We start from the raw sequence: 16,324 nt of genomic DNA, 5'->3' as shown, positions 1-16,324 counted from the left end.
CACATCTGAGGCAGTGCTTGAGGGCAGCAGACTCTGCGAGGCCTGAGCACATTAACTGCCATAGTTCTATTTTCTGTCTGATGTGGCTTTCTATTTTTCTCAAAGTTTTACACTCAAGATTTTTTGTATTATTCGCTACACTGTCTTGTATGACAATAAATTTACAATATTTAATTATGTGACACTGCCAGTGACAAAAGGAAACTTGCCCATAAAACTCTTTGGCCTCGATTCAGTGAAGCATGTTGGGAAGAGTTTAGCTTTATGTTATGACGCTTGAGTTGGTGTCCCATGGAGCTCAGTACTGGCACTACTTTTGTTTTAGGAGGAGACCATAACATTCAAATTAACTTTTATGCAGGCGGCAGTTATCTGCATCTATATGTATTTCTATATATTTGTTTGCATATACTTAATCATTTTTGTCCCATGCACATAGTGCAGTAAGATTCTTACTTGCATGCTCTCATCAATATGTCACCGTGGTGAATGAATATACAGTAACATCACCAATTAGAGCAGAGATAATGACACGTCTCCCATTGCATCTTTAAATAACGACGCCAGTGATGTGACTTTATACATGGAATAAACAGAGAGAGTCTGTTAGGTGAGGGGGAAGTTGGCAGACATTAAGACATAACTGTCACTGTTTAACTCACAGGTCCATTCCTTGTACTAAATCGCGATGTGAAAGAGACGTTATCTTGACACTAAGCTCTCATTTGACACTCACATTACTGAACTTTCCTTGACCCATTTTTAGAGCTAAGGAATTTAGATAATTTTTTGCTAGACGCAGGAGATGTCATTTATGTATTTATTTCAGACAGAATGGACTACTGCTACGCTTTACTCACAGATCGTTGTCAATACACAGATTTCTTACAAAGATGATCACTAGAATTAACAAGTACAGCTAATACTTCAGCTACAGTTCCATGCAAAAGTTTGGACACCCCTGGCAAAACGACACATTTTGTTGATATTTGAAGTGCAAAGTAGTAAACGTTGACAGCAAACACACTAAAACAATATTCATGGACAGCTACCATTTATTTTGATGGACTAAAAAAAAAAAAATGTGGCATTTGCAAAAGATTGGGCACCCTACTAAGCCAATAGTTAATAATACCTCCTTTATCAAAAATCACAGCTTGAAGATATGTCTTTTTTGCACACTATGAGTCTTGTTTTGGAAGTTTCCCCCCTTTCTCCTTGCAGATCACTTCTAGCCATGAGATATTCTCAGGCGGTCCTGCATGCACAGCACATATAAGATCTACAGCACCCACAGCTTTTCAATGATATTCACGTCAGGGGACACTCCAAAACCTTCATCTTGTGTTTGTCTCTTGAGGTCCTGCATAGCAGACTGCAGAGTGTGTTTTTGGATCTTTGTATTGTTGTCGAAGCCTTTCTTATTTCAGCTTCGGTGAAATGCATTCATTGTACTTGCACGATATTTCCTGTGCCGTTACCGGCCACACATCCCCAAAGCATAACAGATCAGCCATCCTCAGACTTAAACTGCAAACCTTGTCAACAAATTTTTTGTTTCAAACGCTGCTGTTTTCTTCCCCGCTCCAAACACTCCTTTTGTCATTGACACCAAGAAATTCAAATTTACATATCCACAGCAGTTGGTTCCCAAAAGGTTCCATCTCAAGTAGACAAAACATCATCTACATAGTACGTTTTTGTGATTTAATCCTAGGTAAGGTTACCTTCTGTTGACTCTTCCATGAAGGTCATGGTTATGTACAGTAGAGAAGCACACCACCATACCTTCCTCAGCTAAAAGTGTCTGTAGGTCCTTGGCAATCACATGGGAGTTTGGCTTTGCCTTCACGCACATATACAAGCTATTCTTTGAGATTTCCAGATCTTGCCTTGACCTCCACGTTCTACCTTAACTGCTGTTTTCTTAATGACATGTCAGACTGTATGCATTGCTAACTAGAAACACGTTCATATCTTTGTATCTCTTTCTCTGGCTTTGTGTACATCTGTTATATTTACTTATCAGATATTCAGTCGGTAGCTTAGCACGGCCCATAGTTGTTGAGTGTTGCGCAACGTCAAAGAATGTACTGAGCTCTGGAAAGATCATCGGCCGACAATTCTTGAGTAAACGAGATGAGCCGAGACAGACCAGATTAGCGACCAAATGAACGAGTTCTGAGACCTTACAAACGAAACGGTGCTTGCAAATGCCACACTTACTCTTTTATTAATGTATTCATTTTACATATTAACACTATACATTAACAATTCCATAAAAATGACATTTTTGTATCTGTTTGCTGTCAAACTTGCACTTACTAGTTTTTACTTAAAATGTCAACAAAATACGAACTATTGTCCAAACATTTGCATGGAACAGAATCATTATAAGCAGCTATTAACAGAGAGCATGTCATAACTCTTAAATATAAAACAGTATTTCAAGATCAAGATAATATTTTTTAATCAATAACAGCATAGTAAATAAAATGTTTACAGACTGTTTTATGATGCATACCTCAGGTGTGACCGAAGTACAACCATATAACTCAGCCTCTTAGGTCTGCTTTTGTTTCCAGTTACCTTTGACGTGGTTTCAAAGTAAGCCTTCTGACCTTCAAACCTAAAATGGCTTTGGCCCCAATGATTTAAATGAAGTTACTAATGCCTATATTTTAATATATATATTATAGTAGCATCTACATATCTCAAGGATATGTACAACGATGGAGTGGGCACAGTTTTAAGTTAATATTTACCCATTAGTCGAAGAGATGCCACATTTAAAGCCAAGAGAAAGATTAATAATAAAATATTTTATTTTTAGAGCATCTTTTCCATTCTCAAGGTGTCACTGCGGTTTTCAAGCATCCAGTTTATGGAGTGAGTTGTCACAATGATGGAGAATCTCAGCAGTTACTGACCCTGCGATCACACCATCATATTTTAATGTGATTTGTACTGCATGTTCAGTGTGAAAGGGAAGAATGAGAAGCCGATGTGTGACCTGTTACAAAGGGCCATTGACTCCTCAGAAAGCTGTTAATTTGAGTTTTACTTTATTTCGCTGTCAGTTGGACAAACTGTATAAAGGTAGCAGTCCTGTTGAAGGTGCTGACTCCTCTGTGTCACACACATGCACTTAGGAGGCAGTCAACAAGCCATAAGGTGAGTGATCTATTGCGAGATGAAGGGTTGATTTCGGGTAGTAACGTGTCTCTCTCTCTCTTTCACCAGACCCAAAGAAGAAAAATAAACGATCCCATTCACTTACCTCCACCATTTCTGGGTTCTCAAAATGGCCGTTCAACCGCATTTCCGCTTCCAACTCCTGAAGATGATGTTAATTCCGGCTCATTGTGACAACGCCACTTTCGATTTCCACCATGATGATGTCACTTCTGTCCTACAGTTTTCACATAATCTCTTGCCACATCACATCCGGTCACCATTTTGTATAAATATGTCCATTTCAGTGCTGTATTTTGTCAAATGCTTTGGTTTTTTGATCCTATTCTCAATTATTTTTTCATCAAGTCCACTGGACGTTATACGGGGAAATTTCCCAACTCTTTTTGATTTTGTTGGAGTCAATTCTTTCCTATTACACTTCATTTGCCTGGATTTGTTTCTGCTACCATTTTATGTTTTTGTACTTTACTATTGCTATGTTATACCTGTAACCTGTGCTCAGTGACGAGCACTGTAGAAAATGAACGTTACTGATTTGGACAAATGTGGATTAAAGCAACAAAATACTGCAAAAGGTTTTAACTCAATCAGTCTCCAAGCATGAGATTCAGGCAGTGATCACAATGGGAAGTTATCCAATCACTGGTTTTCTAGGACCTTTTTAACTTCTTAATTTCAAACTGTTATAAATCTATACCTGAAAAAGATTTTGCTTCTGCCTCCTTGCTTAGGAATTGTTAGTGGTGCTCTGCTCAAAATATACACAACAGTGCAAAGTACCACCCGCCAAACTCACTACAGGCCTGTCTTGATAAGGCACAGTTCTTACTGAGGCCAGTTTTGTTTATATTGGCCTGCAGCTTGTGGCAGACGGTCAGGACCCATACCAGGCTGCGATGCCTAGAAGGACCAGGGGCCTCATGTATAAACGGTGCGTACGCACAAAAATGTTGCGTAAGAACTTTTCCACGTTTAAATCGCGATGTATAAAACCTACACTTGGCGTAAAGCCACGCACTTTTCCACGGTACCTCATGCCTTGTCATACGCAAGTTCTCCGCTCGGTTTTGCAAACTGGTGGCACCCAGCGTCAAAGCAATGGTACTGTTCCTGTGTGATTACTCATTATTTTAATGACGCGGCTTTATAAATACACAGAAACTAACCGCATATTGTTTATTAGTGTAATGTATCTGATTGTAATTAACTCGTAACAATATAATGGTCCAGGGAACAGCCATAGTATTCCAAATACCATAACTGATTTAGCATTGTTACTCTCACTGCACCTCCTCTTCTTATTTTTCTTCTTCTTTTCTCAGATGCTCCTGTTAGGAGTTGCCACAGCGGATCATCTTTTCCCATATTACTCTCACTGCACCACTCGGAGTATTTATATCACTGTATCTGAGTGTGAATCACAGCAGCAGCTGATCGGAAAGAGAATTATCGGTATACGGCATTAAGGACATGCTGTCTCAGCCACTGCAAAACGTTTTAAAGCCTTTCCTGTACAGACCTCGCGGTTCAGAAACAATTTAATCCCATGAACGTTAAATGCAGTCAATCAAGTGCTCCTTGTAGAACTGTTTGTACTTATAAGTACAATCACCTCACTGTAAACTTGCACTACAGTTATAATATTGCACAACCTGAGCCACTTTATAAAGCGCGTATTTACATATGATGACGATATCATTTTTAAGGTGAAATGCAGCAAAATATGTTTGTTAAATTATACAGATAAAACTTTAACTTCATTTAAATAATCTATATTCTTCACTGGGAGTGTCTTTAAGGATAGAATAATTACACATGTACTACGAAGATATTTCAATGTTCTTTAAATGTTTTGAAGAATCGGCGCTAAGCTTACAGATGGCTTAATGTCTATTACAGAGCTGATTGTATGGCGATCGGTTACTTGGGTAAAGGAAAGCACTGACTGCAGTGACGGCTACGCCAATATATATTGAATATAAAACAGAAAGAGAAAATAACAACACAGCAAAAAATGCAGCGACAAATTTCGGCAAAAGTTAAATGCTTGCGTCATGAGCACAAGGCGGCTATGCAGTGTCTGCAACGGACGTGGCCATCCACCGTGCATGACATTGGCGGGCGAAGGAGCCACCGATTCTTCCTCTGCCCAGTGCCACCACAAGCCTAGAGTCGCTGTTCTAACGAAACATCCTACCCATCGAAATGATCTTCTCAGTGATACTACGCATGCGCAGACCAAAATTACGCAACTTAGCCTTACTAAATTAATGCATTTATTACAGTTTACTGCATAGGGATTTACTGTCAACATTTTATAAGTTGTATATTTTGCATGTGTGACTTTTAATCTTGTACAGACCATTGTATCCATGCACGAGTAATGACCGTCTTGTGAAATCTTTGCATCAGGCTGTGTCTCTTTCAGGCATTAAATGATGCATATAGAATAAATTGAGAAATGTTAACATTTCCATAAATTTGATAGACGACTTCTAAATACAACATGTTAAATGATGACATGATATAACGTTATAAGTTTAATGTTACGACTTACAATAAACTACAGTAGGATACTTCGACAAAGTAGGACAAATCGTCAGAACACCGCCGCTGAGTACTGCTGCAATAAATTATTTCATCGAAATGAAACACATGTTTAATAACGTGCTTTAACTCCTATCATCATGAAAATGACATCACGTATATATCTCAGTATTTTAGTTATTCAGAGAGCTGTAATATCACAAATGTAATGGACTCTGTGTCCAGTTGGAGGAAGAGAGCCAGTTTAAGAAGCAAGTAGTGATTCACACACATAGATCACATACGAGTAGAATATCAAGTACAAAACAAAGCATTTAACGTGCTACTTTAATTACGATGTAATTTTGAGAAACTGGTTAATTAAACGATTTTAAAATGAAGTTTATGATGTTCTACTTTAATGACAAAATAAACTACGTGATTAAAGTGGAAATGTCGAGATTGAAGTTGACATTTCGTGCTTTTTCCCCACTGTGTGCCTTTTTTTCTCTGTACCCTAATAAGTTTTCATATGACACTCAGTCAGTGGGCTACAACTCGGCTTTTCACGGCAACTTTGATATGTGACTTCTTTTTTATTTCCGGCACTGTGCGATTTTGTGAATGTGAGCTTTCATGTTTCTCCAACACGCTATGCCACTCGATCAACTTCCTTTTGTTGACTATACCACGGTTTATTTGAACAAATAGTATGTTTTTCCTTTGCCTCCACTTGGTATTCGCTGAAATTCTTATATTTTCTCCCGTGCTTTTCCCATTGTCTTTTCACAGAAGGCTGCACTTAAGGGCGATTTATATTGATTTGCATATTCAAAGAGGCGTAATTCTGGGAGGAGTTGGGGCGTTACATAATGCTGGCGTGCACGAGCGTTAGTTTTCACGCTGATCGGGATTTATGTAGCGGAAGAACGTGGAAGTTGGAGTACGCACAGATTCCTGCATCTGGATTTTTCTGTGCGTAAACACATTTCGGCTTTTGTGCTTACGCCATGTTATAGTGCGAGTTCTATGCACGGCGTTATACATAAGGCCCCAGGAGAGGGATTATACCTCCCCTAGGCCACAAGAGGGTGGACTATGGGAACGGAGCATGGAAGCTCAACCCCACTGGGGCCCGTGGCCACCACAGTTGGGCGCCTGGAGGACTGTGGAGCCCTGGGTGTCAGCACTTCTACTACACCGGGAAGTGCTGGCAGAAGAGATTCCAGGGACACCCGGGGTGCTTTCGGGTGCTCACTCGGCACTTCCGCCACACCAGGAAGTGCCGCTGGAAAATCATCAGAAAGCACCTGGAGCAAATCTACAGTGGTGTGAAAAACTATTTGCCCCCTTCCTGATTTCTTATTCTTTTGCATGTTTGTCACACAAAACGTTTCTGATCATCAAACACATTTAACCATTAGTCAAATATAACACAAGTAAACACAAAATGCACTTTTTAAATGATGGTTTTTATTATTTAGGGAGAAAAAATCCAAACCTACATGGCCCTGTGTGAAAAAGTAATTGCCACCTTGTTAAAAAATAACCTAACTGTGGTGTATCACACCTGAGTTCAATTTCCGTAGCCACCCCCAGGCCTGATTACTGCCACACCTGTTTCAGTCAAGAAATCACTTAAATAGGAGCTGCCTGACACAGAGAAGTAGACCAAAAGCACCTCAAACGCTAGACATCATGCCAAGATCCAAAGAAATTCAAGTAACAAATGAGAACAGAAGTAATTGAGATCTATCAGTCTGGTAAAGATTATAAAGCCATTTCTAAAGCTTTGGGACTCCAGCGAACCACAGTGAGAGCCATTATCCACAAATGGCAAAAACATGGAACAGTGGTGAACCTTTCTAGGAGTGGCCGGCCGACCAAAATTACCCCAAGAGCGCAGAGACGACTCATCCGAGAAGTCACAAAAGACCCCAGGACAACATCTAAAGAACTGCAGGTCTCACTTGCCTCAATTAAGGTCAGTGTTCACGACTCCACCATAAGAAAGAGACTGGGCAAAAACGGCCTGCATGGCAGATTTCCAAGACGCAAACCACTGTTAAGCAAAAAGAACATTAGGGCTCGTCTCAATTTTGCCAATTAAACATCTCAATGATTGCCAAGACTTTTGGGAAAATACCTTGTGGACTGATGAGACAAAAGTTGAACGTTTTGGAAGGCAAATGTCCCGTTACACCTGGCGTAAAAGGAACACAGCATTTCAGAAAAAGAACATCAAACCAACAGTAAAATATGGTGGTGGTAGTGTGATGGTCTGGGGTTGTTTTGCTGCTTCAGGACCTGGAAGGCTTGCTGTGATAGATGGAACCATAATTTTCTACTGCCTACCAAAAAATCCTGAAGGAGAATGTCCGGCCATCTGTTCGTCAAGTCAAGCTGAAGCAATCTTGGGTGCTGCAACAGGACAATGACCCAAAACACACCAGCAAATCCACCTCTGAATGGCTGAAGAAAAACAAAATGAAGACTTTGGAGTGGCCTAGTCAAAGTCCTGACCTGAATCCAATTGAGATGCTATGGCATGACCTTAAAAAGGCGGTTCATGCTAGAAAACCCTCAAATAAAGCTGAATTACAACAATTCTGCAAAGATGAGTGGGCCAAAATTCCTCCAGAGCGCTGTAAAAGACTCATTGCAAGTTATCGCAAACGCTTGATTGCAGTTATTGCTGCTAAGGGTGGCCCAACCAGTTATTAGGTTCAGGGGGCAATTACTTTTTCACACAGGGCCATGTAGGTTTGGATTTTTTTTTTCTCCCTAAATAATAAAAACCATCATTTAAAAACTGCATTTTGTGTTTACTTGTGTTATATTTGACTAATGGTTAAATGTGTTTGATGATCAGAAACATTTTGTGTGACAAACATGCAAAAGAATAAGAAATCAGGAAGGGGGCAAATAGTTTTTCACACCACTGTAGGTGATTATGAAAGAGGTCGCCTCCTCCAAGTGAGAGAGTTGAGTTGGGAGGAAGAAGGCAATGCTCGGTAGGAGAGGTGGAAAGGCGGCAGGAGAAGTCTGGAAGGGAGACAAAAGGACAGGAAAAAAGGTGTTGTGTGTTGGAATTTTATAATTAAAAGTGTATGTTTTTGGAACATTGTGTCAGAGTCTGTCTGTGCCGAGGCTGAACTACCACAAGCTAAAAAAAAAAAAAAATCAGGGACCTCGTACTAAAGCAGAAATGTGCGTATGCACAAAAAATCCAGATGCATAAAACTACGCGTACAGCAAGTTCTACATACTTCCCCTGTATAAACCCCAATAAATGTTAAAATGAGGCCCAGATGTTTAACAAAACACATCCATCGGAGAGAAGTAATGCATCCTGTATATCTCCCTGGTGATATATTAATAGTAATTTGAATGAATAGACATGCTGCTCTTATACATTTCACAAATAATACATAGGTAATCATAGTTCAAGATGTACACAGAGAAAGTATTAAACTGTTTATTGTATGAAAGCATAACCAAAGTATTTCACAAGCCCTTTGCACTAAAAGGTACTGAAAATTCACACTTATCAGAATGTGCGATACTGAGCATTATAAGCAAATACACACCCAAACAAGCATCTATCTGCTTTTCTTTTTTCACTTCTCAGATTCCTAAAAATGGTACAGACTTTTAACATATTGGGTTAATGTATATAATGATCACAACAAAACATACCATACTGACAAAAGAAAATATTTCAAAGGGTAACTGATTTATTGGTAACATTTTAGGAGTGGCTTTCAGCATAACTGCTACCTGCAATACATTTTTACTATTTTTTTAAATTACACTAAAATAAAAACATGCTTTCTAAATAGAAAATACAGAGAACCTGATTTGCCAGTACATAGATAAATAACAACATTTTGGAATTCCTACAACTTTTGAATGTTTCAAAACTTTTGCCAACAATTTCAGTTCAAAGTCACTGCCTTAAAATGTGATTTTTTATAAGGTACCGTTATGAGAAAAAACAACATCTGAAAAATATTAAATAAAGACCAGTTTATGGCAAACAAAAGCATAAAACAGTTTTTAAACAATGTAGTCCTTTATTGTAGATATCGCCTTATATTCAAGCACACCATGGTTTCCAATACTTTCTAATAAAATCTTTCTTTTGGCACTTTTGTGGTGAAAAACACTTGTTCCACATTTTACTACTGATGAAACAAAACAACGCTCTTCTTTTGGGACAATCCCATGTTAATGACCCACAGAGTCAAGTCCAGTATTGAACCTCATCTGATTAGATGAAAGGTCAGCCAGTAGATTATTACAGGCTGGAAGAGAGCTGTGGCCATCGTGATGTAAAGACGAATTTGATTTTTGGCATTATAGCTGACCATGCCTTCAGAAGACACTGTGGACAGGATTTTCATTCGTAGGGAACGCACCTTAAATTAAAAAAAAAAAATTCAAATTATACACAATAACAAAACCATTGAGCCAGGTCTCTAGTGCTTTCAAAACTGATTTTTTTCTTAGATATGAATTCATTGTATTCTTTGATTTCATGTTTTTAACAATATAAACCTAAACCTTTGTACTTCTATTAAGTTATATAGTATGATAAAACAAGTTCAGAGAGTGTCTGTTATGTTTCACAAATAATCTTATTCATTAAGCTTCATTGTCTGTTCTATAATTTAATGTTAATTACAACCTCACAAAAGAAAAAAACAAAATACTCCTCACAATTCTACCCAGAATGATCTTGGCCTAGTATACCACAATGAGAAGAGTCAGTTTTCAACACTAGTAACATAGCATTGGTTACGTGTTCTATTGTTTGAAACACACCATTATTACATTATAAAAGTAACTACCATATTTACTCGTGTACCACATGCTGTCATGTAAGACACACACCCTAATTTTTATAAAGAAAATCGCAAAAAAAGTTTTGCCCCATGTACGACGCGTGTCGTGATTGTATAGGAAGCGTTTAGAGAGAGAGACAGCGCTGTTGAGTGAGAGCGCGAGCAAGCGAGCGAGAGAACATGAGCGAGCACGAGTGCATGAGCAAGAGAGAGAGCATGAGTAGGCGAGCAAGAGAGAGTTTGCGAGCGAGCGAGAGAGCCCAAGCAGAAGAAGTAAACATTACAGAATTACATTTCCTCGTGTATGACGCGCACCTGATTTTCTAATGCTTATTTTTGGGAAAAATGTGTGTGTGGTACACGCGTAAATACAGTAATTGTATTATGACCTGTTCTGTTCAACTTTGTAACAGAATGGAAGGTGAATACTGGGCAAAATACAAGGTATACATTTATCACTACATCTAAGCTAGCGTAGAAGAGAGAAAAGTGTCTGTTCAGGATAGTAGAGGTCTTTAACATACCCTTAAGCTTCTCTAAAGCAGCAGATTTTAGTACAAATGTATGTCTTAAACAGATGGGAGCCATTTACTAGTAATATTTTCCAGACTTTACCAAATGTACATGTGTTAGCTGGGCAGAGTCAATGTTCCAACTCCTTGACACAGCAGTGACCGAGTTTCCTCCATGTGTAGACAATTCATCTTACTTTGGCCTGATGAACATCCAGAACATGAGAAATGCTTTCATAGCAAGAAGTGAACTGAAATTCAACTGCTGTGAACCACTAACACAACCTGCTCTGCTGCCTTTGAGTAATTACACATAATAATGCCATAAATAGGATTCCTTAGTTCCATTTTCTGGTATTGAACACATGTCAAAGTTAATTTAATAATAATTCAATTATTGTTAAACCTGTTCTTTTTTATTTTCTACTTACAATAAAAAACATTAGGGCACAAGAAGTCCAAGCTAAGGCAACATAGTATCCATCTTTACCAAACAAGAGGCCAAACAGCACCGACAGTATCATTCTGTAAAAAAGAAAAATATACTTAATATAAGGAAGAGTGACAACATTTTAGTCAAATATCTTAGATTAGTAAGAAATAATGGATGGATAAACTGATGAAGAGAAAAAAGTAAACTTAAAGTCATTCAGCATGAGTATAGATTTATGCCTTAGATATTCTTAAAAAAGCACAAGTGAGTTACCATATATACCTAGTGAAATGTGGTCAATGTAAAATAAAAAGTTTGCAGACAATTTCTTAGTAGTATTATAGTAATGCTGAAACAAGTTAAAAAACACACTGTGTGAGTGCCGAAAAGTAGTGTAATATAGTATAAAAAGGCCCAGAACGAGTGAGTGTGGTATATACTGCAATGCCTGGGCACTTGATGCTTGGCTGGTTCATAATTTGTGCCAGATCATGCAGAACTATGCCCTGTACCATACATGCCCAGCACACTTATAAAGGCATTTTACAACAGGATAGTGGGAATGAATATATGAGGAAAAAAAACAAAACACTTATTTTATGCTTATTGCATTATGGAAGTGAACAGAGGGCAATCCAAGAATGTTTTTCAACCACAGAAAGATAAGCATTAGGTGGATACATGTGTCGATTGTTGCTGTAATGGCTTTTGGTAACAAGCAGAGCACAGTAGATGGAGGTGGCTGGATATAGGACAGGAACAGCTTTCTGAATTTATCCTGCAGATCTTTTGAGTTCATCTGCAGTTATCTGGGACTATGTATGACCCATAAAGATGCTGAATTACATTCTGCATCATTTTGTGCAAGAGTTGACATGTCTCTTAAACATCTAGATGTTTATAAGATTATAGGTTTAATAAAAAGATTGGTAAATGAGTGCATTAGAGCGTCAGCTCAAGTTGGACTGTTTGGAGACAAAGTCAGAAAGGCAAGACTGCGTTGGTTTGGACATGTGCAGAGGAGAGATGCTGGGTATATTGGGAGAAGGATGCTAAGGATAGAGCTGACAGGGAAGAGGAAAAGAGGAAGGCCTATGTGAAGGTTTATGGATGTGGTGAGAGAGAACATGCAGGTGATGGGTGTAACAGAACAAGATGCAGAGGACAGAAAGATATGGAAGAAGATGATCTGCTGTGGCAACCCCTAGCGGGAGCAGCCGAAAAGAAGAAGAAGAAGGTATTATAAACACAAATTGTACAGTGTAATTTTGCCTTCTAGTAAAATCTGACATGCAACACCTCAAAAAGGGCCAATATTTTGAAATGCAAAACTCTGAAGTAAAGACATTTTAGATAAAATTTTTATCTAATTTTATGTAACATAAAATTAGATAAAAAAAAAAAAAAATTGGGTCACAAATTCACTTTTTTAAATATGGCTTCAATTTTATTCTTCAGCTTATAAGAAGTAATTCTGCCTTTAGCCATTTTTATTTATCTTTAAAACGATGAATATATATTGAAGGACATGCATATGAAACTAAAAGAACAAGCATATATTTAAACTTACCCTTTAGTAAATACATTTTTTTTTATACTTTTTGCCCTCCTTGGGCGTCGTTTGGGTTCAAGGACAACTTGAGAAGACCCCTTACAGTTCACAATGTATTTATTTACTAATGCATTTGTTTTTACCAGCTTTTAATCCGTTCCATAAATGCAGTAAAGTACAGGTTGAGCTAAAAAGAAGTACCACATTTCAAACACTCCCCATGGGCTCACCACCTAAGGGAGGGGCCAAGGAGGTTGTGTGCAATGTGAGTTGGGTGGTGGCCGAAGGCGGGGACCTTGGCGGTCTGATCCTCGGCTACAGAAACTGGCTCTTGGGGCGTGGAATGTCACCTCTCTGAAGGGAAGGAGCCTGAGCTAGTGCGCGAGGACGAGAGGTTCCGGCTAGATATAGTCGGACTCACCTCGACGCACAGCTTGGACTCTGGAACCAATCTCCTTGAGAGGGGCTGGACTCTCTACCACTCTGGAGTTGCCCCCGGTGAGAGGCGCCGAGCAGGTGTGGGCATACTTATTGCCCCCGACCCGGAGCCTGTGCATTGGGGTTTACCCCGGTGGACGAGAGGGTGGCCTCCCCTCGCCGGTGGGGAAGGGTCCTGACTGTTGTTTGTGCGTATGCCAACAGCAGTTTGGAGTATCCACCCTTTTGGAGTCTCTGGAGGGTTGCTAGAGGGCATACCTTCTGGGATTCCCTCGCTTTGCTGGGAGACTTCAATGCTCACGTGGGCAATGACAGTGAGACCTGGAAGGGCGTGATTGGGAGGAATGGTCCCCCCGATCTGAACCCGAGCGGTGTTTTGTTACTGGACTTCTGTGCTTGTCATGGATTGTCCATAACGAACACCATGTTCAAGCATAAGGGTGTTCATATGTGCACTTGGCACCAGGACACCCTAGGCCTCAGGTCGATGATCGACTTTGTGGTCGGTCGCCGGACTTGCGCCATATGTCTTGGACACTTTCGGGTGAAGAGAGGGGCGGAGCTGTCAACTGATCACCACCTGGTGGTGAGTTGGCTTCGATGGTGGGGGAAGATGCCGGTCAGACCTGGTAGGCCCAAACGTGTTGTGAGGGTCTGCTGGGAACGGCTGGCAGAGTCCCTGTCAGAAGAAGCTTCAACTCCCACCTCCGCAGAACTTCAACCACGCCCCGAGGGAGGTGGGGACATTGAGTCCGAATGGGCCATGTTCCGTGCCTCTATTGTTGAGGCGGCTGACCGGAGCTGTGGCCGCAAGGGGGTCGGTGCCTGTCGTGGCGGCAATCCCGAACCCGTTGGTGGACACCGGCGTGAGGGATGCCGTCAAGCTGAAGAAGGAGTCCTATAGGACTTTTTGTCCTGTGGGTCTCTGGAGGCAGCTGATAGGTACCGCAGGCCAAGCGAACGCTGCCGGTTGTTGCTGAGGCAAAACTCGGGCATGGGAGGAGTTTGGAGAGGCCATGGAGAACGACTTCGGACGGCTTCGAGGAGATTCTGGTCCACCGTCCGCGCCTCAGGAGGGGAAGCAGTGCAGTGTCAACACCGTATATAGTGGGGATGGTGCGCTGCTGACCTCACTTCGGGACGCTAGGGTCGGTGGGAGGAGTACTTCAAGACCTCCTCAATCCCACTAACATGCCTTCCACGAGGAAGCAGAGCCTGGGGACTCTGAGGTGGGCTCTCCCATCTCTGGGACTGAAGTCACCGAGGTGGTCAAAACACTCCGTGGTGGCAGGGCCCCGGGTGGATGAGATACCGAGTTCCTTAAGGCTCTGGATGTTGTAGGACTGTCTTGGTTGACACGCCTCTGCAACATCGCATGGACATCGGGACAGTGCCTCTGGATTGGCAGACCGGGGTGGTGGTCCCCCTCTTTAAAAAGGGGGACCGGAGGGTGTGTTCCAACTATAGAGGGATCACACTCCTCAGCCTCCCTGGAAAAGTCTATTCGGGGGTTCTGGAGAGGAGGGTCCGTCGGATAGTGAACCTCGGATTCAGGAGGAACAGTGTGGTTTTAGCCCTGGTCGCGGAACAGTGGACCAGCTCTTCACCCTTAGCAGAGTCCTGGAGGGTGCATGGGAGTTTGCCCGACCGGTCTACATGTGTTTTGTGGACTTGGAAAAGGCATTCGACCGTGTCCCTCGGGAATCCTGTGGGGGTGCTCGGGAGTATGGGGTACCGGACCCCTGATAAGAGCTGTTCGGTCTCTGTACAACGGTGTCAGAGCTTGGTCCGCATTGCCGGCAGTAAGTCGAGCCCGCTTCCAGTGAGAGTTGGACTCCGCCAGGGCTGCCCTTTGTCACCGATTCTGTTCATAACTTTTATGGACAGAATTTCTAGGCGCAGCCAGGGTGTTGAAGGGGTCCGGTTTGGTGGACTCAGGATTGGGTCACTGCTTTTTGCAGATGATGTTGTCCTGTTTGCTTCATCAGGCCGTGATCTTCAGCTCTCTCTGGATCGGTTGCAGCTGAGTGTGAAGCGGCTGGGATGAGAATCAGCACCTCCAAATCCGAGACATGGTCCTCAGCCGGAAAAGGGTGGAGTGCCCTCTCAGGGTTGGGGGAGAGATCCTGCCCCAAATGGAGGAGTTCAAGTATCTCGGGTCTTGTTCACGAGTGAGGGAAGAATGGAGCGTGAGATCGACAGGCGGATGGTGCGGCATCCGCAGTGATGCGGCTCTGCATCGGTCTGTCGTGGTGAAAAAGGAGCTGAGCCGTAAGGCAAAGCTCTCAATTTACCAGTCGATCTACTTTCCTACCCTCACCTATGGTCATGAGCTATGGGTAGTGACCGAAAGAACGAGATCGCTAATACAAGCGGCTGAAATGAGTTTCCTCCGCAGGGTGTCTGGGCTTTCCCTTAAAGATAGGGTGAGAAGCTCAGTCATCCGGGAGGGGCTCAGAGTAGAGCCGCTGCTCCTCCGCATCGAGAGGAGTCAGATGAGGTGGCTCGGGCATCTGATCAGGATGCCTCCTGGACGCCTCCCTGGTGAGGTGTTCCGGGCACGTCCAACCGGGAGGAGGCCCCGGGGAAGACCCAGGACACGCTGGAGGGACTATGTCTCCCGGCTGGCCTGGGAACGCCTTTGGGATTCTCCCGGAAGAGCTGGAAGAAGTGCCGGGGAGAGGGAAGTCTGGGCCTCTCTGCTTAAGCTGCTGCCCCCGCGACCCGACCTCGGATAAGCGGAAGAGAATGGATGGATGGATGGACATTTCAAACATTTATTCTACAAAAACGCTACAAGATAAAATAAATTTCATTA

The 16,324-nt window shown here is 41.8% G+C and overlaps 1 protein-coding gene across 2 annotated transcripts in view; it reads right to left on the bottom strand.

The window, feature by feature from the left end:
* Positions 1-9,440: 9,440 nt before the first annotated feature.
* Positions 9,441-16,324, bottom strand: part of yif1a (Yip1 interacting factor homolog A (S. cerevisiae)) — a 40,456-nt gene continuing 33,572 nt past the window's right edge. For both annotated transcript variants that reach the window (XM_039768628.1, XM_039768627.1), the window contains exons 7-8: positions 11,515-11,608; positions 9,441-10,145 (exon numbers count right to left, since the gene is read on the bottom strand). In XM_039768628.1, coding sequence (XP_039624562.1) covers positions 9,990-10,145; positions 11,515-11,608 — 250 coding nt within the window. In that variant the 3' untranslated portion in view covers positions 9,441-9,989. The remainder of the gene's footprint in view (positions 10,146-11,514; positions 11,609-16,324) is intronic.

Source organism: Polypterus senegalus, chromosome 11 (genome assembly GCF_016835505.1).
Source record: "Polypterus senegalus isolate Bchr_013 chromosome 11, ASM1683550v1, whole genome shotgun sequence".
NCBI classification, from domain to species: Eukaryota; Metazoa; Chordata; class Cladistia; order Polypteriformes; family Polypteridae; genus Polypterus; species Polypterus senegalus.
This window is presented reverse-complemented; position numbering and strand designations above follow the sequence as displayed.